Here is a 20357-nt window from a genome sequence, read left to right as displayed (position 1 = left end):
TTTTTTTTTGCGACAGAAATAACTTGAATTCATCATTTTTCATCATCATCGCAATCATTAATTGAAAAATAAATGTACAAAATATATGGCCATGTGTATGTGTGTATGTTATATGGATACGTGAGCTAATACTCGTCGATGATGTTTTTTTTTTTTTTTTTTGTTGTTTTAATATTGCGCGAAAAGAAAAATGCATTTTTTTTTTTGCTTCTTTCTTTGGATAGATTAGATCACCGGAATATCCACGGATATTCATTGGCTATAAATCGCCATTTATAACCAATTAAAGATGGACAAAAGATGGAATAAACATTTTCTTTTTGTTGTTGTCGTCGTCGTCGTTTCTGTGTCTAAAAATAGCTCAGAAACAGAAAAAAAAACCATTTGAAAAAAAAGAAAGCAACAGGTTTTCTTCTTCTTCTTTTTTTTGGGGAATTCATATCATCATCATCATCATCATTAATTGATTGTCCATACCATTAATTATTACGTCATCGTCTTCGTCGTCGTTGTTTTTGTTTTTCTCTTTTTTCAGCACATTTATTCGATATCTTTTTCTGATTAAATAGCAGAAAAAAAAACATATCAACAATTCTTATGAATATTCAACAACAATTTGGTTTTTTAATCAATCAATTGACGTCAAACACAGTGAATTTGATGGTAGTGAAATTCTTAAGAATCCACCCATTCAATTACTATCTAGAATTATTTGAATAAATTGAAATTTTCAAAACATTCCATTTGATAACCGGATTTGTCTTTTTTAAAAAAAAAATTTTTCTCGATGTTTTTCTGTTTATTGTACACACATTTGACATTTGGTTGATGCATTAGTCGTCGTCGTATGTGTCATTGGCTGACATTTGACCTCTCTGTTAGATATGGTTTTTTGTTGTCGCAAAAAAAATAGAGAGAAAGTATGTTGAACAAGAGAAATCCAAAAAAAGGGACATTTATTCAGATCATTTCAGTCAATTTAAAAAAAACAAAATGAGAAAATGCAAATTTCTCATCGCATTTATTCAATTACAACGATACTTTCAATTTCAACACGAGCATTTTTCGGCAATTCAGCAACACCGACTGTTGATCGTGCTGGAAATGGTGATTGAAAAAATTCTTTCATCACATCATTAATGGCAGGAAAATCATTGAAATTTCGAATGAAAATATTCACTTTGACAACATCGGACATTTTAGCACCACTTGCTTCAACTACGGCTTTCATATTCGTAAATGCTTGTTGTGCTTCATCACGAATTGATCCGGTAACCATTTCATTAGTACGTACATTCATACCAATTTGTCCGGAAAGATAAACAGTATTGCCAACTTGAACTGCTTGTGAATATGGTCCAATTGGTTGCGGTGCCAACGGTGTTGATATAATACGTTTTGGACTCATTGTTTGGCTATGTGTATTTGAATCAATCAATCAAACAATCAAACAAAATGACAATCGACTAAACTTACGAGACTTTAAATAGTCGTTTATTAATGGTCGATAATAGCGGAAAATTGGATAATGGTGATGATTTTCGAACAAAATTTTGAATAAAAATGATGCTGCTCATTTGAATAATGTTTAATGAAAAACAAATTTTTTGCACATGAACTAATTATGAATGCAGTGTTTGTGTGAGTGAATGAGTGAGTGATTATCAATCATCCACTCATTCAGATCGATATCAAGCAATTTCCCTCTCTTTTATATATTTAGTTTAATGTGTATCAATTTTGAAGAGAAAAATAAACCAACACTGGCACCACCAATTGAACATGACATGATGATGACATTTTTTTTCCAAATTTTTTTAATTTTGGTTTTTTTCCTAAAAATTTTTCTAAACCTCCAATTCAGATCATTGATCATTGGAAAAATTGATCAATCAATTAATCCGAAAAAAAGAAAAGAAGGACGAGACATTGGAAAATGAAATACATAAAAAAAAACTTGATGTAATTCAATACACGTAGATCGATCAACAAATTTATAGATATTTGGCCATGAATGAAATGAAATGAAAAAGAAATATGATTATATCACACATTGGAAATCAAATAAAAAAAAATTGATTAAAATTATCGATGATAATAAATTGATTAGAAAACAGAAAAACAGATAATAATGAAATTTGTTGCTAAAAATAAAATTTCTTTTTTCTTTGCCATTCAACAGCGACCATAATTAATGAATTGATTCATATTGAATAATCAATCAATCATTGGATGATGCATATAGCGAAATGGAGAGGACATAATCGATGCAATTGGCTATAAGCTAACATTGAAATGGCCATGATGGTTTTTTTTTCAATGGCCATTCAGCATCCTTTTAACATTTCCGTTTTTCAAGTAAACATCATACGATGATCACATGGAATTTAATGAATTTTTTTTTATTGAATTTTGTGAAAAATAAAAATGATGATGATGATGATGAAATTTAACGAACACAAAAAAAATCGATAAAAAATTGAATAAACAGAATTTTCAATGTTAATTAGTGTGATTGATTGTCGATACCACTGTATATTGGCAGTCAAACATGTATTGTGGTTAATTTTGGGTTTTTTTTTCAATTTTCTTGTTTGTTTTTGCAAATTTCCGGTTCAAAGATGGTCATTAATGGTGATTAATTGACGGATTTATTTACGATAATAATCATAGTAGCCATGATGATCATTATCCATACCATGATGATAGCCATAATGTTTATTATCCATACCATGATGATAGCCATTATGATCATTATGACCATAATTTTGTTGATGACCATAATTATTATTGTTGTGGCCATAATCATAACCATAACCAGTATGATATTCATGTATTATTGATGGATATTCATGATGATAAACCGGATATGCAACATATTCTTTTTTCTCTTTATGATGACATTCTGGATTCATGATTATACTGGAAAGAAAAACACATACAAAAAATGAATGAAAAAAAATTTTAATCAAATTGAAAAAACACACGTACGTATCACTGTTTTTTCCTTTTTTGTCACCAGATTTAACAATCGTTGGTTGACATTTATCACCAATCATGACACTTTAATTCAATCCAATTCAATCAGCAATCAGTGACCACGATCATCATTGAGCAAAAACAAAAAAAGAAAAGAAAATTTTAAATTAAATCATCATTTATATGAATGAATGAATGGATCACTTACAGGTCACTACTTTTTTTGCCTTTACTTTTCACGATTAAATTAGCATCAACCGATACGAAAATGATGGCCAAACAAACAATGATGATCGTTGATTTTTGCATGATTTTTGCTGCTGTTGTTGTGTTGTTTGTCAACTTGGACTTGGACTTTGAAGTAGAAAAAAAATTTTTGAATTTCAAGATTCAAAATCTTTTGGTCGATATGTTGTTTAGTTTCGTGTTTCTGGAACTATCCAAATGTTTGATACGCAGATTATATATATACCCGAATCCAGAAACAAAAATCCATGATGATCACCAACATGAACTTGTTCGTTTGGCTCTTTTTTTTGTCTGGTTAAAAAATTTTCACCTTTTTTTCACATGAACAATTAGCTCAGGTAAATGGACCGTTTTGTTTTCTGATTTAAAGGTTAAAACATTTATATTTAAATGAAGGGAACGACAACAACAACAACAACAACAACAAAAATGGAAATTACTTTCACTTGCTTTGATAATTAATTAATTATGTCGTTTTTTTCTGGACCAAATTTGAGCCAAAATTTTTTTCTTTTATTTTTTTCAAACCGGTGGATAAAATAAATTGGTGAAATTTTGTGATTAAACAAAAAAAATGAACAAATTTCTCACGAAATAATTATACCCGGAAATCTTTTAATCTATATTTTTTTTTGGCTGCGGAAAAATAATAATTTGGATTAATCTGGATTTTAATCCAGATTTCCTTGTGACCACCATTATAGACACATAGTCTGGTCATCATCATAATGACCATACACATGCAGACAATTTTCACAATTGATAAGTTACTTTTTATTTACCATATCAAAGGTTTACCAACCAAGGTCAAGGGATTTGATTGACCAAGCACATACACACATACACACACACACACACAAAGAGAAAACAAAAAGTTGACTTTTTCTCGCCAGAAAAATTGGCAAAAAAATTAAATGAGGTGTTGCAAATCATTATCGATAAATATATAATGGGGAAAAAAAACAAGACCAACTTTTTAGTAAAAAAAATACACGTGCAATTAGTTTTTCTGTTTCATTATTCAAAACAAATGGATGAACATTAGTTGCAAAAAAAAATATTTGGCCTTTTTTCCAGCCACTAACTTGGCTATGAATCACAAAAAAAAATTTGAAAATGATTGGCCATTAGCAACAAACTATAAAAAATTGGTTTGGTTTTAGATTAGCAAAAAAAAAAAAAAATGAGAAAAATTTTCATTTTTGAATGCAAACAAAAAAAATCCTAAATCAAGGCCTGTTTTGCCATCTAGTGGACGAGAAATGAACAACGTCGGATTTTTTTTATCATTGTTTTTGATGAATTTGAGGAAAAAAAATTTTTTTTTGTTTAATTTTTTACAAAAATTGATTAAATAAGGAAATATCAGAAACGTTTACGAAGATAATGACGATGTTGTTATTTTTCTTGCTGGTTGGTTGTTTGTTTTTTTTTTTGTGTGTACAAGTCACGATAATTTTCAATCGATGATTACAACAACAACAACAACAACCAGTAAAAAATCACTAATTGGCTCTTTTATTGAATCGAATTGATTAAAAATGATTGATTTATTCAACGAACGGAAAAAAATCGATGATGATTAAATGAAATAAATAAATTTGAAATGTCAAAAAAAAAAATAATCTTGGATTTGTGTAAATGATGAAAAATAAGGTCTGTACTTTTTTTTGGTTATTGAAATTTTTTTTCATTATGTTGCTTCTTTGCTATTGCAGCTTTGACAGCTTTTTTTGAATTCGGTATAATATAGGTACGGATGAAGAAATTCATAAACAACAGGAAAAACAATGCGTATAGTGAAAATCCAGTGACGGCTACGGCCATGCTGACATCACATGGTTGGCCCATTAATTTTAAACGTAAACAATCGATATGAATGTAGAAACCAAAAAGCATCTGAACAATCTGTAATGTGGTCAATGTAACATTAACTTGACGCGGTAAACGATGACCCATTGCAGTCAATGCATAATAACTATACATAAATGTGTGCACGATAAAATTCATATTGACCATCCAACGTGCAGTGGATGGTACATCCATAAAAACAAACCATGAATAATTCAATGTCAATGTATGATGAATCCAATGTAATTGAATCAGGCGTCGTTTACGTAATACGATGAACAATGTATCGATTAATTCCGCTGCTTTCGATATGGTGAAAAACCAATACCATGTATTGATGCGGATATCCTGTTTGTTGTGAAAAATTAAAAACATAAAGAAAAAGTGATGAGTAAAACAATAAATAAATTAATGAAAAAAATGACAAACTTACCTGTACATAGGTATTTTTAGCATATGAAGCAAAAAAACCATCATTGATTAAAACATGCCAGAATTCGGGTAAACAACGTACGGTGCCCATAAATGAAAATGCGGCCAGAAACCAATTCCATAGTATTAATTCACGTTTTAAATCGAAACCTTTTTCACGTTGATTCATCAAAAATTTCAATGTAAATATTGTGACAATATAACCGATTGATATATAAATAGAATAATGCCAATAATCAGTGGATGCATGACCAATTTCACGTGTATATTGTCGAACAAATGCTTCGCCGGGTAATTGCATTTGTAGACCGGGGAATTTACTAAAATCATATGTCCATGTATAATTGCCGGCTGGTATATCACGATAATAATAATGATAACGGACATCGTCCACATTGAACAAACGATTTAGCAGGGACATTTTTTTGCAGATTTTTCAATGTTCAACTGTTGTGCTATGGCAATGATGATGAAAATCGATCGATTACAAAATACTGTTGTGGATCAGTTGTGACCAACTAGCAAATAGTTGACAACACATTCTTTTTCTAGGATTTTTATATTTTTCTAGCTCATTCGGTTCACGATAGTCATCATTAGGTGTGTGATAAAGGGTCATAAAAACTAATATATAGTGTCCCTAACAAGATAAAAGTAGCGATATCTACAGTACCGAAATGTCCTTGAAGTCCAAAGAAATAGACAAAATAAACGTTGTATTAAATTCTATTTTTCTGGGCAAAAAGAAAAGCTCTACCAATAGCAATAAAAAAAAATTCTTTAACCAACCATATATCATATGGTCAAATCAATGATAAGCTGTTGATTTTTGAAGCAACAGGTAGAAAACAGAACAATTATCATTCGCGATAGCGATGATTAATCAAGTGAAGTTTTTTTTTTGGCGAAAAATATTTTATTTTTAGACAAAATAATAAAACCTACACACACACAAAAATACAAATACAAAAGAAAAATAAATGTTCAGAGATTAACATAAGATTTTTCATTTCTGGTGCAAATTTTTTCATTCCATATCCGTATGATTGACAAAATAAAAATAAAAATAAAAACGGAAAAAAAGGAAACCGAGAAAAAATGGCCCAAAAAATGAAAATAAAAATTGGCTACACTATACTCTAGTGCCTGTAGATTCATAAAAGAATCAAAGATCAAATGGGTGAATTGTGTAGTTGAGATTGACTGATTGATTGTGTGAAGTGTTGATGTTAATATAAATTAAACAAAAAAAAAGTAAGAAAGAAAGGATTAATTTAAATAAAAGGAAACAAATTATCATGTGATGGCTGGTGATACAACAAATAAAAATTTAAAAATGTCAAAAAATGATTTTTCTTTTTGGATTCGTAAATGACAAAATAATCAATTTGATTTTGAGTTTGTTGTTCGTAATGATTTTGTTTTCATCAATTCACTATATGAAAAATAGTGATTGGTCGATTGATGAATGTGATGATGTGTTGTAATGGTTGTTGGCATTTTTTATTGTAATTTTTTAATCACTTCTTTACCATTTTTATTATTATTCAAATCTTTCAGTATGGCATTTCCATTGGCCATTGCAGCTTTGACAGCTTTTTTCGAACTTGGTATAATGTATGTACGGATGAAGAAATTCATAAACAACAGGAAAAACAATGCGTATAGTGAAAATCCAGTGACCGCTACAGCCATACTGACATCACATGGTTGGCCCATTAATTTTAAACGTAAACAATCGATATGAATGTAGAAACCAAAAAGCATCTGAACAATCTGTAATGTGGTCAATGTAACATTAACTTGACGCGGTAAACGATGACCCATTGCAGTCAATGCATAATAACTATACATCAATGTATGTACAGCCAGATTCATATTGACCATCCAACGTGCAGTGGATGGCACATCACCAAAAACAAACCATGAATAAATCAATGTCAATGTATGATGAATCCAATGTAATTGAATCAGGCGTCGTTTACGTAATACAATGAACAATGTATCGATTAATTCTGGTGCTTTCGATAATGTAAAAAACCAATACCATGCATTAATACGAATATCCTGTTTGTTTCGGTGCATTTGATGATTGACAAAACAAATAAAAAGAGAAATTAGTAAAAAAAAAATTTTTCAAATTAGAATTAATTAACTTATCAGCAAAAAAAAAGAATCTTGAAACTGAAAAAAACCATTGCACTGGGAAAAAAACAAATAATGAAAAATTGCGTCCATATAATGGACATTTTATGTGAAAAAAAATTCATTTCCAGTTTCATAGTCAATAACAAACAGACACACACACACACACACACACACACGCAGATACGTACGTTCTTCCTGTTCGCATGAATTTTCAAAAAGAAGAATAAAATTATGATCAATTTGAACTTGAATCAATCAATCGATATTGATCGATATTGAGAGGAGAAAAAAAATCTAATAAATTTTGTTTTCGATTGAAAACAGAAACAAAACAAAAAAGTAAATGAAAATCTTTTTAAATTTATTTCTTCAACTTTTTTCTATTTCTGGACAATTTCAATAAAAAAAAATTTTTATTTCTTTTTTTCTCCCTACCTTTCAATCGATCGATTGATTGATTTCATCATCATTATTATGGAAATAAAAAAAAAATTAGAATAGAAATCAAATCAATTGACGATCGATTATGATTGAATGAAATCAATCTAAAAGTAAACAGTGAAAAAAAGTAAAAATGTTGAGAAATCAACGTGTTAAATGTGTATGTAAATTCTCCATCACAATTACAAGTAATGGTGACAGGAATAACGATGGAAAAATTTCGTAAATCATTGACTGCTGACCACTGGTCATCATCATCTTTCTTTCATTCTGGATAAATTTATTTCGTGCTAAAAAGTCATTTTATCTTTTTTTTCTATTGTTTTTTTTTGCAAATGAAACGAACATTTTAAAAATTCAAAAATCTAATTAAAACAAATCAAATCAAACAAACAAAATAACTGAAATTTTCTATTCATTAATCCTTCAAATGAATCATGATTGATAGCCTTGTACACACCTTTAGGTGGTCATCATCATCATCATCATTATCATTTGGCTTTTCGAGTGGTACAACAAATCGAAATTTTTTTTTTGTTGCGAATTAAGAATTTGCAATTTTTTTCAATTTGTTCACTGCAACAACAACAAAAAAAAAGAACCAACAACATTTATTCATTCATTTTGTTGAAGCAAATGATGATGATAATGATGATAAACACTTGAAACTAAAAGACTTTAATCAAAACATTAACGTTCATAAATACAATGATGATGTTGATGATGATAATGACAATGATTAATCAAAATTTGCAATAAATTTTCTTCAAGATTTTTTTTTGGATAAATAGCTAAATGAATGAATGATTGAAAAAAATGGCAAACTTACCTGTACATAGGTATTTTTAGCATATGAATCAAAAAAACCATCATTGACTAAAACATGCCAGAATTCCGGTAAACAACGTACGGCGCCCATAAATGAAAATGCAGCCAAAAACCAATTCCAAAGTATTAGTTCACGTTTCAAATCAAAACCTTTTTCACGTTGATTCATCAAAAATTTCAATGTAAATATTGTGACAATATAACCGATTGATATATAAATAGAATAATGCCAATAATCATTGGATGTCATTACAATTTCACGTGTATGGCGTTGAACAAATGCTTCGCCGGGTAATTGTATTTGTAGACCGGGAAATTTACTAAAATCATGTGTCCACGTATAATTGCCGGCTGGTATATCACGATAATAATAATGATAACGGACATCGTCCACGTTGAACAAACGATTTAGCACGGACATTTTTTGCAGATTTTTCAATGTTCAACTATTGTGCTATGGCAATGATGATGATTTTATGATTGTTGTGCTATATGCGTGTATTGGTCAAAGATGTGGATTAAATAAATTTTTGATTTGATTTGCTAGAATGACTTGTTGGCTTGCTGACTGGAGGAACTATGATTGATTTGATGGAAATGATGATGATGATGATGAACAAAGAAAAAAAATTTTTCTCCACACCAAAAAAAAAAAAAAAAAAACACACACACACACAAGACGACGACAACGACAATGATTCTATGAACGATGATGATGTCAAAGTCAATGTCGAATGTTTTTTTTTAAAAAAATTCAAGTTTAAAACATTGAAAAAAAAACTAGTTTTAATAATTAATAATAAATAAAATAAATAAACATAAATCGCGATCAATCGATTGATTTTTAGCAATCATGTGTAATGGACGACAATAATGAAAAATTTGTCAAAAAAAAAAGTTTTCGTTTTTAAAAGAAAATTCCTATCATATTCGTTTGTGCGTTTATATATATATGGAAAAAAAACAGCAATCGCACTTTCATACAAAATTTGAAAAATCACGCATGCGCCAATATAAAGAGAAAGAGAAACAAGAGAATTGATTTGAAATTTTTTTTTTTTTAATCAACCGGTGATTGATTTGATTTAATAATGATGATGATGAGAATAAATTGTTATTTTGAAGAAATTCTTTTGAAATGATGATCTGATGATGGTGATGATGATTATGACATGACAAGATAATTGATTTTTCAATTTTTTATAATTTTCAAAAAAAAAAAAAAAAAAAAATCAATATTTTAATGAGTTACTTTTGCTGTTTGATGATTGCCATCAGGATTTTTTTTTCAGTTTTTTAGTACAAAAACACCAAAGATTATTTGACGTCATTGAAAATTATGATCATCATCAACATAATGACATATTGGGATTTTTTTTCTGTTGTAATTTTTTTTTTTACATACAAATAAAAATCCAACAGGAAGATTGTGTGTGTGTGTGTGTTGTAATGTTGAATTTATTTTTGGTGATGATCATCATCTAATGAGGTTGATGGTCATAATTGTGATTCATAATTATTTCTCTTTTTGTCGTCGTTGTTGTTGCTATTATTGGATTCTTTTACAAAACATTAACAGGTAAAAAGAAAAGAATGGAAATTGACGTCATCGTGTTTTGTTTGTTTGTTTGTTTGTTGTTTTTTTTTAAAAATTATTCCATCATTATTCTTCGATTAAAATAATGAAAAAAACAAATCGATTAATGATAACCACATACAAGCACATCATGGGAATTTTTGTTTTGTTTTTTTTTCTTTCATGATACCTGTTTGAATAATGATAAACGACAATTTTTTTTCTTTTGTTTTTTTCCCCACCATTTCACCAGAAATTTTCACCATCATCTTTCTCTCTTATTCTTCTTTTTTTCTGGTCATGATTTTTTTTGTTGTAGTTTGAAAATGAACAATTCCATCAACCTTTTTGTACTTATTACAACGTACATACACACACACACACACACACATTTGTTACTTTGACGACAATCCAGTATCAAGAATTTTCATTGAATAAAAGGATTGATTACGAAAAAAAAGGATATGAAATTTATTGTAATCAAAAAAAAAAATTATGACGACAATCTAGCGCCCGGTCACGTCTAGCCAAATAAATGACAAAAAATCAATCGGAGGCCAAATCAAATAAAAGACGTATGTAGATTCAATGGCTGTGTGTGTGTGTGTGTTTGTGTTTTCTGTCTAAATCCGTCCATCGAAACAGAGACAACAAAAATATTAATTAGGAAAAAAAATGAATACATTTCATCAGCAACGGAAGTGATTATTACATTCGATACAAGATGAGGATCGATGATTGACGTTCGATGATGATGACGATGATTATTTTAAATCAAATTTTTTAAAATGTTTTTTATTGCATCTAATTTCATTTTATATGGACAGAAAAGAAGACTGTTTTTCCTTTAATTTTTTCCAATTTTCACCTTATTTTTTTTGTAGCTGATTGATTGATTGATGAATTGGTTTGTTTAGTTTTTTGTTTTTTTTAGATCAACAAAACAGAACAAAACAAACAATTCAGAAATAATGGACAATAGTTGTCGATTATTTGTCGCTTGATATGAAACCAAAATTGATGATGATTAATGAATGAAATTAACCTTTGCAAACAAGAAATTCAAATTCCATTTTCATATATCGTATGAAAATAAGATAAACGTGTACGTATGAATGTCAAATTCACAAATACACAAAAACAAACAAACAGAAAAAAAGAGGAGAAGAAAAATGAAATTCAAATTCAAATTAGATCGTTTGCTTTGTTGCTCGGTTGGAAAAAAAAAATTTTTCCTAAAACACGCATTCGATGAATGAATGAATGAAATTCCATTGAATGATTCTTGAATTACATTCACAATGATTTTCGTTTCTTGTAAACAGCATGAAATGAGCAGGAAATGTTTTCTTTTATCCAAAAAACAAATCAATGAATCAATCAATCAAGTTATGGATGATAATGAAAAAAAAAGATAATAACAGGTTGTTTATTCATTCTTTTTGTTTCAACAAAAAAAATTTTTCCCGCTTCATATTCAAAAATACACACACACACACACACACAGAGAATGATGGAAAAATTCCCAATGAATCAAACAAAACTGTGATAATTATCAACTTTTTTTTGTCATTGATTTTCGATATTTGATTTTAGGTTTTTAATCACTACTATATTTCAACAACCTGTTGAAAATGATTGCTACCATCCAACAGAAAAACGTTCTCTCTCTCTCTCTCTCTCTCTCTCTCTCTCTCTTTGGTGTTTTAGTGCAACCGACATTGAATTCGAGAAGGAAAAATTTTTTTTTTTTTTTTTGTTGGAATGATTAGTATTGCTAATTGATTGAATTTGATTTGATTTGATTTGTGGAATTCTCATCATCCAATGACGATGACGAAGATGATTACAAGTTCAATGTCAATGCCATTGATAATTTGATGGCTTTTTTTCCCCTTGTTGTGGTTGTTGTTGTTGTCTGTTTGCTGGTTTGTTTATGCAAAGGAAATGCAAGATTTTGTTCATTTATTCCTTTACAAATAAACGACAATGACAACAACAACAACAACAACAACAACGATGTTTACTAATAATAATGCCGACAACATATGAATATTGGCCTTCGAAATATTGTGATCAATCGATGAAATCGAAGCAATTTTTTTTTCTCTATTTATTCTTGAAGAGCGTCAAAAAAGTGATAGTGAATAGAAAACGTACTGAAATGCGAAGAAAAAAACATTAATTAATTAATTCAATCAACAGGTGAATAGAATGAATTTTTTTTTTTGAATCAATTATTATCAAGATCAAATAACCGGTATTGGATTCATTGGTCAAACCAGTTTATCCATAATTTTTTTTTATTAATCAAAAACCACCAGAAACCAATAGATTATTATTATTTAATTTTCATGTGAACATGAATAATTATATTATATTATACAACACATAGAGATGAGAGAAAAACTGATGAATTTTTGGTTTTCTCGAATCGAATAATTTAACCAATGTCAATGTCATCATTCTTGAATGAATGGATTAAAACCACATGAATGAAAAGCACAAAAATTGTAAGAAAAAAAAAAGAAAATTCCCTCAAAGAAAAAAAGTAAATGACAAACATATGATATATTCACATGAAATATTCTTTAATTGAATATGTGTTTATTTTTTTTTATTCTAGAAAAACAACTTATCATCATCATTATCTGGAATATCCTTGAATAATGGATTTGATTCAAAATAAAAATAAACGATAGAGATAGAGATAGTGAGAGGAAAAAAATGATTGGAAAAATAAGAAAAAACCATGAACAAACTCCTGCCATCTATGTTTGAATAAATAAAACAACAATACGATTGTGTACGAGCGCCATCTTTTGTTCACATTTCAAACATTGATAGAAATTTGAAAAATTTTTTCCCGCTTAAAAAATTTTTTTTTTCTCATTGAAAAACCATTATTGGTGCTAAGTGATCATATCATTATCATTTGAATTGAAAAGTATTTTTTTTTTCTTCAAATTTAAAACAAAGATAATTTTTCCAAATTTTATTTTAATTATTTCCGTTTTTTTCCATATCTATCCACGATGATAACAAAAAAACCTTGATTACAAATGAAAATAAATTGAAACGCGACAGCATTAGCCGTATCAGAAGCTGAAATGAAAATGAAAATCCATTTGAAAAATTATAGCGATAATCGACTGATACACAGACACAAAAAAAAATCAAGGGCATGTGTGTGTATTCCATCAATATGGATGGATAATAATCATCATCATCATCTGAAATGGCCAATGGCAAAAAAAAAGCCAGAAGCAACAAAAAAAAAAATAACTAAACAAACAAACAATTCAAGGTTTGAAAATCAGGAAAAAAAACAAAACGCAAATTAGTGAGCATCATCAATAACAACGACAGTACCCTTTTAACATCATCATCATCATCATTATCGGGGGATGATAAGAGAATTATTATCATAATTATCATCGTCCCCCCTCTCTCTCTCTCTCTCTTATTTTCATTCTGCACTCATTATTATTCGTGGTCATTGAATTAATCATTTTAATTTTATGTCCGTATTCGTTATCAAGCTAGTAGCTACAGTGTTATTTTAAAAAAAAATAAATTCACCAATCATTGAGGTCATCGTCATTTAAGGAGAAAAAGAAAAATTTTTTTTGCTTCTGGATTTTTCTTTTGTTCAATACCAAAAAAAAAAAAAAAAAAAAACAAGCCAATAATATGATGATGAGGAATTCATTAATGGAAAAGAAAAAAAAATTGGTTTTTTACGAAAAAAAACAAAACAAAACAACAACAAGGATTCAATCGCATGCATGCATGCGTTATACAATAATTTTAATACATCATAAATGTCGTTATTATTTGGTTATCGATTGATTTTTTTTTCAACCAAAAAAAAAAAAAATACAAAGGAAATGCGTAAATCATTTTTATAAATAAAAAATCATCAACGGAAAAAAAACAAAAATTCTTCCTGTAATGATTTTTTACGCTGTATTGTGGTAGTTTGCGTGAATGTTTTTCCACAAACACACTTGTTGCGTGTATTTGATATATTAAAAAAAAAAAAAAAAAAGAAAAAGATGATGAAGATGAAGATGTTGTTTGCCGCTTTCAATCATCATCATCATTATTATGAATGAAATTGAAATCGAAGTTGAAATGTCCATGATGATCATTTGGAAAGAAGCTAGAAAATGAAAAAGTTACACAGTTAATGATATATTCATTCATTTGATTTAATCAGATATATTTTCATTATTGTTGTTCTTGTATCAAAATCAAAAATTTCTTTTGTTTTATTGTTTGTTTACGGAATTTTTTTTTTCTCTCTCTCCCCTATTCCTTCACATAAGTTTAGCAAATCGTTATTGGCACAGAAATAGAAATAAATTTAATTTGATTTTTTTTTTCTCTGTTGTTTTTCACAATGCGTTCAAGGTGTGTGTGTGTTCATTTTTCATATATTGATGATGATGCCATAACTATATTTATGAATTTCTCAATGATTCTATTGTTTTGTTTTTTGTTTTTCTTGATGATGTGATGATGTGTTTGAAAAAAAAAACACAAAACAAAACAAAACAACCGAACCAAACCAAAATGGCGTTGATAATTGATTTTTTTTTTATTAGAATTTCACAAAAAAATGTCTTTCCATCTTTATATATATATCTGTCGATTGGTCAACGAAAGAAATGGACAGAGAAAGAGAGAGAGAGAGAGAAAACATTCACAAATGTAAACAAACAAATGAAAACATGTGATTTGTTCAATGAAAAAAAAAACAAAATCAAAAATGTTGCAATTTTTTCACCCATTTTTCTGTTGTAATATATTACAAAAGAAAAAAATCCACAAATTCTGTAACCGAAAAAAAAGAATAATTTAATTCTTTTATATATTCCAAGCAAAATAAAGTTCAATTCAAATCAATTTTTTTTTTTTTTGATTAAATAATTATCATAGGTGTGTGTGTGTATTATTTGGATCAATTTAAATCAATATTTAAATTATTCTGTGTCAAGTGTTTCAAAGAAGAAAAAAAAATGCAAGAGAAAAGAATTTTTATATATATAAAAAAAGGGGAGAATTTGTCGTCATTGAATTGTTGTCGTAGTCGATTTGATTATTGACATTTTTTCACAACGCCTTTATAATGATTATGATTTATATCGCTAAGCATTTGATTTATAGGTTTTGCTGGCAATACATATGTTCGGATGAAAAAATTCATAAACAGTATGGCAAACACTGTGTACAATATGACACCAGTAAACAATACCGAATAACAAGTGTCCACTGGATAGCCCATTAATTTTCGTCTAAAACAATCATAATTAATGTAAAGACCGGCAAACATTTGTGCCACTTGTAATGTAGTGATTGTTAAATTAACAGGTTTTGGTATATGAAAACGTAACGCTTTCAATGCATAATATGTGTACATTAATGAATGTACAACAAAATTCATATTGACCATCCAACGTGCCGTAGCCGGAACATCGGTGAAAACGAACCACGAAAAATTCAATGTCATTATATGATGTATCCAATGTAATGGTATCAATTTTGATTTACGTAACACGATGAACAATGTGTCGATCAATTCGAATGCTTTTGATATTGTGAAAAATAGATACCAAATTGATAGACGAAAATCCTAATGAGACAAAATGGACAAATTAAAACTAGAGTAAAAAAAAACGCAATAAACTTACAGCATAATAACTAGATTTTGTATATGAAGCACGTAGTCCTTCAGTGCGTATAATATGAATAAATTCCGGTAAACAACGATATGTGCCAATAATTGAGAATGTGGCCAACACTAGATTCCAAAACATTAACAATGTACGTAGATTGAATGATTGGCGATCACGCATGATGCGTTGTATGCCGAATATGATGATAACATATGCAATGGATAAATGGAAACAATAACGCCAATATAATTGTGTTTGTAATTGGATCCAATTGCCAATCGGTATGAATGATCGTTCGAATGCAAATGAATTTTGAAATCCAGGAAATTTCGTCACATCCGGATCCCATGAATGACTTTCATTTATAACATTATAATATGTATAACGATAATCAGGTAATTCGAAACCAAATAATGAATATGTATTTTTCACTATTGTTGTAGCCATTTTTTTTTTAAATTCCAGTCGTCGTTGTTGTTGTTGTCACTATTTGTTTAAACGTTGATTGGTGAATTTGAACAATTTTCAAAATTAAGAAAAAAAAAACACACACACGCACACAAAAGAATCACATTCAAATTAAATTAGATGATGATGATGAAATTTTCAAAATAAACAAATTGTGTGTTTATGTGTCGAAATACAGAGAAAAAATGATGGTTATGGTGAGAATTTGTCATTTGAAAAATTGCCAATTTCTGGATCACATTGGAAGTTTGTGAGCAAATCTTTTTGTAAAAATGAACAAAAAAAAAATCAAAATATTTTTATTTGTAGAACAAAAAAAAAAAAAAATGAAAACTTTTGCTTTCAAAATTAAACTAAATCATCATCATCATCATTGGACGGCAACAAGTGTGTGTGTGTGTGGATGGAAAAAAAATAATGTCATGTCAAACATCGGTGACAACAAACAACGACTAATAAAAAAAAAAGAAAAAAAAATCGACCACAACGACGACGACGACGACCACGATGATAATGGAACAAATTGAAATTGATGAAAATGACAATCGAAAATTATTTTTTGAATTTCAAATTTATATACTATCAGCAACCGCAGCAGAACCACCGCCATACAGATTTGATTTCATTGATCATTGGTTGGTCTTTTTGTTTTTTTTTTTTTTTAATTTTTATCATCTTCATCATCATTGTCGTTGTTGATACTGTTGTCGACGTCTTTCTGTATGCTGTGTACATGCGCATGAGCAAATTTTATTTTATTTTATTTTATTTTATACACGCGATATACATTCTGATGCTAAAACAAAAAAAAAAAATATGTATTCACCATCACCATCATCAACGACAAATCAGCTTACACACCATTTTAACAGACAGTTTATGGCCATTTCATAGCAGCAGATACTGATCATCAGATGAAAATTTGTACAAAAAAAAAACGACAACGACTATGAAAATGATATTCATGATAATGATGATGATGATGGTGGAAATAGCAGCGAACAAAAACAAAATAATTTGAAAGTGAAACCATCATCAAAACACGAAAACAACAACAACAACAACCACCACAACCATTGACATTGACTATTAGCTACCACATGCATACACACACACACACACACACACACAGAGCATGTATGTATTTTTCTCAATTTATTTCGATTAGAAGCAAAAAGAAAAAATTGAAAAAAGAAAAGAAAAATTTATCTATTTTTCATTTCTGTTTTGTAGATATAAAAAAATGCTAATAATTAACCCCTTGTGAACCTGTTTCTAAATATAAATGATGATGATGACAAATTTCATACAAAATGATCATTTAGATGCACTGAAAAAAACCAGAAAAAATTACTTCTTGTTTTTGCAAAATTTAGAAATGAAAAAAAAGCAGGTAGTTTTTTTTGCGTTGAATAATCAAATTGTTGATGACGTAAATAAAGATGATTAAATCATTCGATTGAAGAATTAATGAGAGGGAGAGAGAGAGAGGGAGATAAAAAAAATCCACGAAGGTCATTTTCAAATCAATCCATTGATTTAGAATTCTAGTAGTAGAATTTTCAAGAAGAAAAAAGATTCCATTTCTTATGGCCAAAAGATTGGTTTGTTTGTTTGTTTGTTGATCCAGAAACAAAACAAAACAAACATGGACACATGGAAACACACACACACACATGTGGAAAAGAAAAGAGAAAAAAAAATCAAGGTTTACAGCAAAAAAAACCTTTCCACAATCTTCTTCTTGTTTGGATTTTTTTTCATTTTTTTTTTTACACATACCTATGTTGATTACTTTCTAATCAGTGTCGTTGTCGTCGTTATAGTTGATAAGTTATTTTTTATGGGTTACCAATATACACACAAAATGATAAAAAATTGGAAAAAATGGCCACTTTAAATAGGTTTTTTCTTTGGTTTTTTTTATTATTAAGATGTTCTTGTTGATAAGTAATTGAAAGGGTTTTGTTTCATCTTTTTTTGTTTTTTTTTATGTCACATAATCATTATCGATTGCATCATAATCATCATCAATAGATCGATCGATTGATCGATTGATACGTGTGTGTGTTTTATGCGCCAGTCATGATCTTTGGCCCAGAGAAACAAAAAATTGTATACGAAAAATGGACCAAATTCAAATCACATGAAATTTATCTGATGATTGAAATTAAACCAAATCGATTGATTGATTGATTGACTGATTGATTGATCGATCGATGTGCAGTGTGGCCAATGACGAGAATGGGAAAAAAAATCAATATGACAAAATCTTAATTATGTGATGATGATGAACTGAATAATAAGTGACAACAGCAACAGCTAAATTTTTCTGTCCAAATTTACAACAACAAAAAAAATTTGTTTTCTTTTCTCTTTCACAAAAAAATTAGCTAGCCAGGTAATTAGTGTATTTTGTTTTCAAATTAAGGAAAAAAATCATCCAAAGAAAGATTTTCATCATCTTTATTGTTTTTTATTATTATTTTTGTTCTTGTTCATTTATTCAATTCCAATGTCAATGTTTTCAAGTTTTTGTTTCTGTTCCAGCAACAACCACAACAACAACAACAACAAATCACACAAAATTAAAAGAGAAAAAATCAGATCAAAACGAAAATGAAAACAAAAATAAAGACAACAAAATGGTGACAAGGCGAAGGTCTTTTCACCATTTTGTTGTGTGTGAGTTGGATTCGTTTGTTTCGTTTTTTTTTTTTTTTTTGGTTTCAATTATCGATGAAAAAATATAATAATGGCCTGATTCTCTTTGTTTTTGTTCCAGAACAGCAACAGCAACAACAACAACGAATGAGCAGAAGAAATTTCGATTCATTTTCATGATAAAAAAAAAATTGTGTGATGATGATGATGAGACGTTTGCATCGATTTGCTGCCGCTATTGTCATGATCATTTATCGATAATGTAAGTATGTAATATATTGATGATGATGATGATTGTTCGCTAGATCGTTTTTGTTTGTTTTTTTTTTTTTTTTTTTGGTCCCAGTACTTTCACCCCTTTTTCACCATTTTTTTTCTGATTTTCAAAAATGTTTTTTTTCAGATTTCCGAAAGATTTCTTTTTATAAAATTTCCGAAAGATAAAATTATTACAAAAACAAATAAAAGGCAATGTACCTGAAATGTGATAACAATTTTCATTCATTCATTCAATCTTTTTTATTGGTTCATAATTCATGATATTATTGAAAAAATAATCGCCATGATCATCATTCAATTATTCACTCGAAAAAAAACAACAATAAAATTGACGTAGAATAATCATGAATTGAAAATTGATTTTTTTTTTATTCATTAGAATAGACTTGTGAATTGATTTTCATCAATCAATCAACCAATCAATTGTTGGACTACGTGTTTTTTTTAGTTTGTTCGATTGATTGATTGAAAAGAATGTATCGTTTACAGCGAAAGAAGAGTGGCTGAATGACAAAGAAAAAAATTTAATAATAATGCGCTTTAAATTACAAAATGATGACGATGATGTGAAAAAATTTGAATATGACACCTTTTTTTTCTCTCCAATATATCATTTTGATCAATTATTCATGATGATAAATGAATGAATGACATTGGATATTTTATCGATTATTGAACACACACACACACACACACATATATATCGATAATTATCATGTCATTTTTTTTCACAGAAATCCAAACCTTTTCTTACAAATCAT

At 28.7% G+C, this 20357-nt stretch overlaps 5 protein-coding genes across 12 annotated transcripts; all 5 read right to left on the bottom strand.

Moving 5' to 3' along the window:
* Positions 1–925: 925 nt before the first annotated feature.
* UK114 (reactive intermediate imine deaminase A homolog UK114) lies at positions 926–1683 on the bottom strand. Its single transcript, XM_047060861.2, has 2 exons — positions 1477–1683; positions 926–1415 (listed from the first exon to the last, which is right to left on the bottom strand). Exons 1-2 carry the CDS (start codon positions 1575–1577, stop codon positions 1022–1024), a joined length of 495 nt encoding a protein of 164 aa, XP_046916817.1. The 5' UTR covers positions 1578–1683; the 3' UTR covers positions 926–1021.
* Positions 1684–2381: 698 nt separating this feature from the next.
* Positions 2382–4172, bottom strand: LOC124496435 (uncharacterized). 6 transcript variants are annotated; one of them, XM_075732748.1, is made up of 6 exons: positions 4011–4169; positions 3820–3864; positions 3679–3738; positions 3188–3587; positions 2992–3063; positions 2382–2922 (listed from the first exon to the last, which is right to left on the bottom strand). In XM_075732748.1, exons 4-6 carry the CDS (start codon positions 3286–3288, stop codon positions 2652–2654), a joined length of 444 nt encoding a protein of 147 aa, XP_075588863.1. In that variant the 5' UTR covers positions 3289–3587; positions 3679–3738; positions 3820–3864; positions 4011–4169; the 3' UTR covers positions 2382–2651. The 6 variants fall into 6 exon arrangements, with proteins under 6 accessions (XP_075588863.1, XP_075588862.1, XP_075588861.1 ...); XM_075732747.1 differs by having other exon boundaries at positions 3669–3738; positions 3820–4169; XM_075732746.1 differs by having other exon boundaries at positions 3820–4169.
* Positions 4173–4635: 463 nt separating this feature from the next.
* On the bottom strand, positions 4636–6024 carry LOC124497168 (very long chain fatty acid elongase 6). Its single transcript, XM_047060789.2, has 2 exons — positions 5513–6024; positions 4636–5427 (listed from the first exon to the last, which is right to left on the bottom strand). The coding sequence occupies exons 1-2, from the start codon at positions 5930–5932 to the stop codon at positions 4903–4905; spliced, it is 945 nt and encodes a 314-aa protein (XP_046916745.2). The 5' UTR covers positions 5933–6024; the 3' UTR covers positions 4636–4902.
* A 380-nt stretch (positions 6025–6404) lies between these two features.
* Positions 6405–9866, bottom strand: LOC124497171 (long chain fatty acid elongase 2). Its single transcript, XM_047060791.2, has 2 exons — positions 8930–9866; positions 6405–7578 (listed from the first exon to the last, which is right to left on the bottom strand). Exons 1-2 carry the CDS (start codon positions 9347–9349, stop codon positions 7015–7017), a joined length of 984 nt encoding a protein of 327 aa, XP_046916747.2. The 5' UTR covers positions 9350–9866; the 3' UTR covers positions 6405–7014.
* Positions 9867–15345: 5479 nt separating this feature from the next.
* LOC124497172 (very long chain fatty acid elongase 6) lies at positions 15346–18453 on the bottom strand. Of its 3 annotated transcripts, none has more exons than XM_075732738.1 (3): positions 18436–18453; positions 16201–16913; positions 15346–16142 (listed from the first exon to the last, which is right to left on the bottom strand). In XM_075732738.1, the coding sequence occupies exons 2-3, from the start codon at positions 16630–16632 to the stop codon at positions 15609–15611; spliced, it is 966 nt and encodes a 321-aa protein (XP_075588853.1). In that variant the 5' UTR covers positions 16633–16913; positions 18436–18453; the 3' UTR covers positions 15346–15608. The 3 variants fall into 3 exon arrangements, with proteins under 3 accessions (XP_075588853.1, XP_075588852.1, XP_046916748.1); XM_075732737.1 differs by lacking the exon at positions 18436–18453 and adding an exon at positions 18008–18340; XM_047060792.2 differs by lacking the exon at positions 18436–18453 and having other exon boundaries at positions 16201–17351.
* Between the last annotated feature and the right edge of the window lie 1904 nt (positions 18454–20357).

Source organism: Dermatophagoides farinae, chromosome 7, assembly GCF_024713945.1.
Source record: "Dermatophagoides farinae isolate YC_2012a chromosome 7, ASM2471394v1, whole genome shotgun sequence".
NCBI classification, from domain to species: domain Eukaryota; kingdom Metazoa; phylum Arthropoda; class Arachnida; order Sarcoptiformes; family Pyroglyphidae; genus Dermatophagoides; species Dermatophagoides farinae.
The sequence above is the reverse complement of the archived record's forward strand: the minus strand, read 5'-3'. Positions and strand labels throughout refer to the sequence as shown.

Excerpts from the sequence above, each read along its gene's own strand:
- UK114 (XM_047060861.2), bottom strand. The coding sequence starts at position 1,577 with ATGAGCAGCATCATTTTTATTCAAAATTTTGTTCGAAAATCATCACCA. Across the intron at positions 1,416-1,476 it reads AAACGACTATTTAAAGTCTC|CCAAACAATGAGTCCAAAAC; the intron begins GTAAGTTTAGTC and ends AAATACACATAG.
- LOC124496435 (XM_075732745.1), bottom strand. The coding sequence starts at position 3,288 with ATGCAAAAATCAACGATCATCATTGTTTGTTTGGCCATCATTTTCGTA. Across the intron at positions 3,064-3,187 it reads GGCAAAAAAAGTAGTGACCT|TGTCATGATTGGTGATAAAT; the intron begins GTAAGTGATCCA and ends ATTGAATTAAAG. Across the intron at positions 2,923-2,991 it reads AAAGGAAAAAACAGTGATAC|TATAATCATGAATCCAGAAT; the intron begins GTACGTGTGTTT and ends TTTTCTTTCCAG.
- LOC124497168 (XM_047060789.2), bottom strand. The coding sequence starts at position 5,932 with ATGTCCCTGCTAAATCGTTTGTTCAATGTGGACGATGTCCGTTATCAT. Across the intron at positions 5,428-5,512 it reads CTAAAAATACCTATGTACAG|GATATCCGCATCAATACATG; the intron begins GTAAGTTTGTCA and ends CACAACAAACAG.
- LOC124497171 (XM_047060791.2), bottom strand. The coding sequence starts at position 9,349 with ATGTCCGTGCTAAATCGTTTGTTCAACGTGGACGATGTCCGTTATCAT. Across the intron at positions 7,579-8,929 it reads CTAAAAATACCTATGTACAG|GATATTCGTATTAATGCATG; the intron begins GTAAGTTTGCCA and ends CGAAACAAACAG.
- LOC124497172 (XM_075732738.1), bottom strand. The coding sequence starts at position 16,632 with ATGGCTACAACAATAGTGAAAAATACATATTCATTATTTGGTTTCGAA. Across the intron at positions 16,143-16,200 it reads CAAAATCTAGTTATTATGCT|GATTTTCGTCTATCAATTTG; the intron begins GTAAGTTTATTG and ends TTGTCTCATTAG.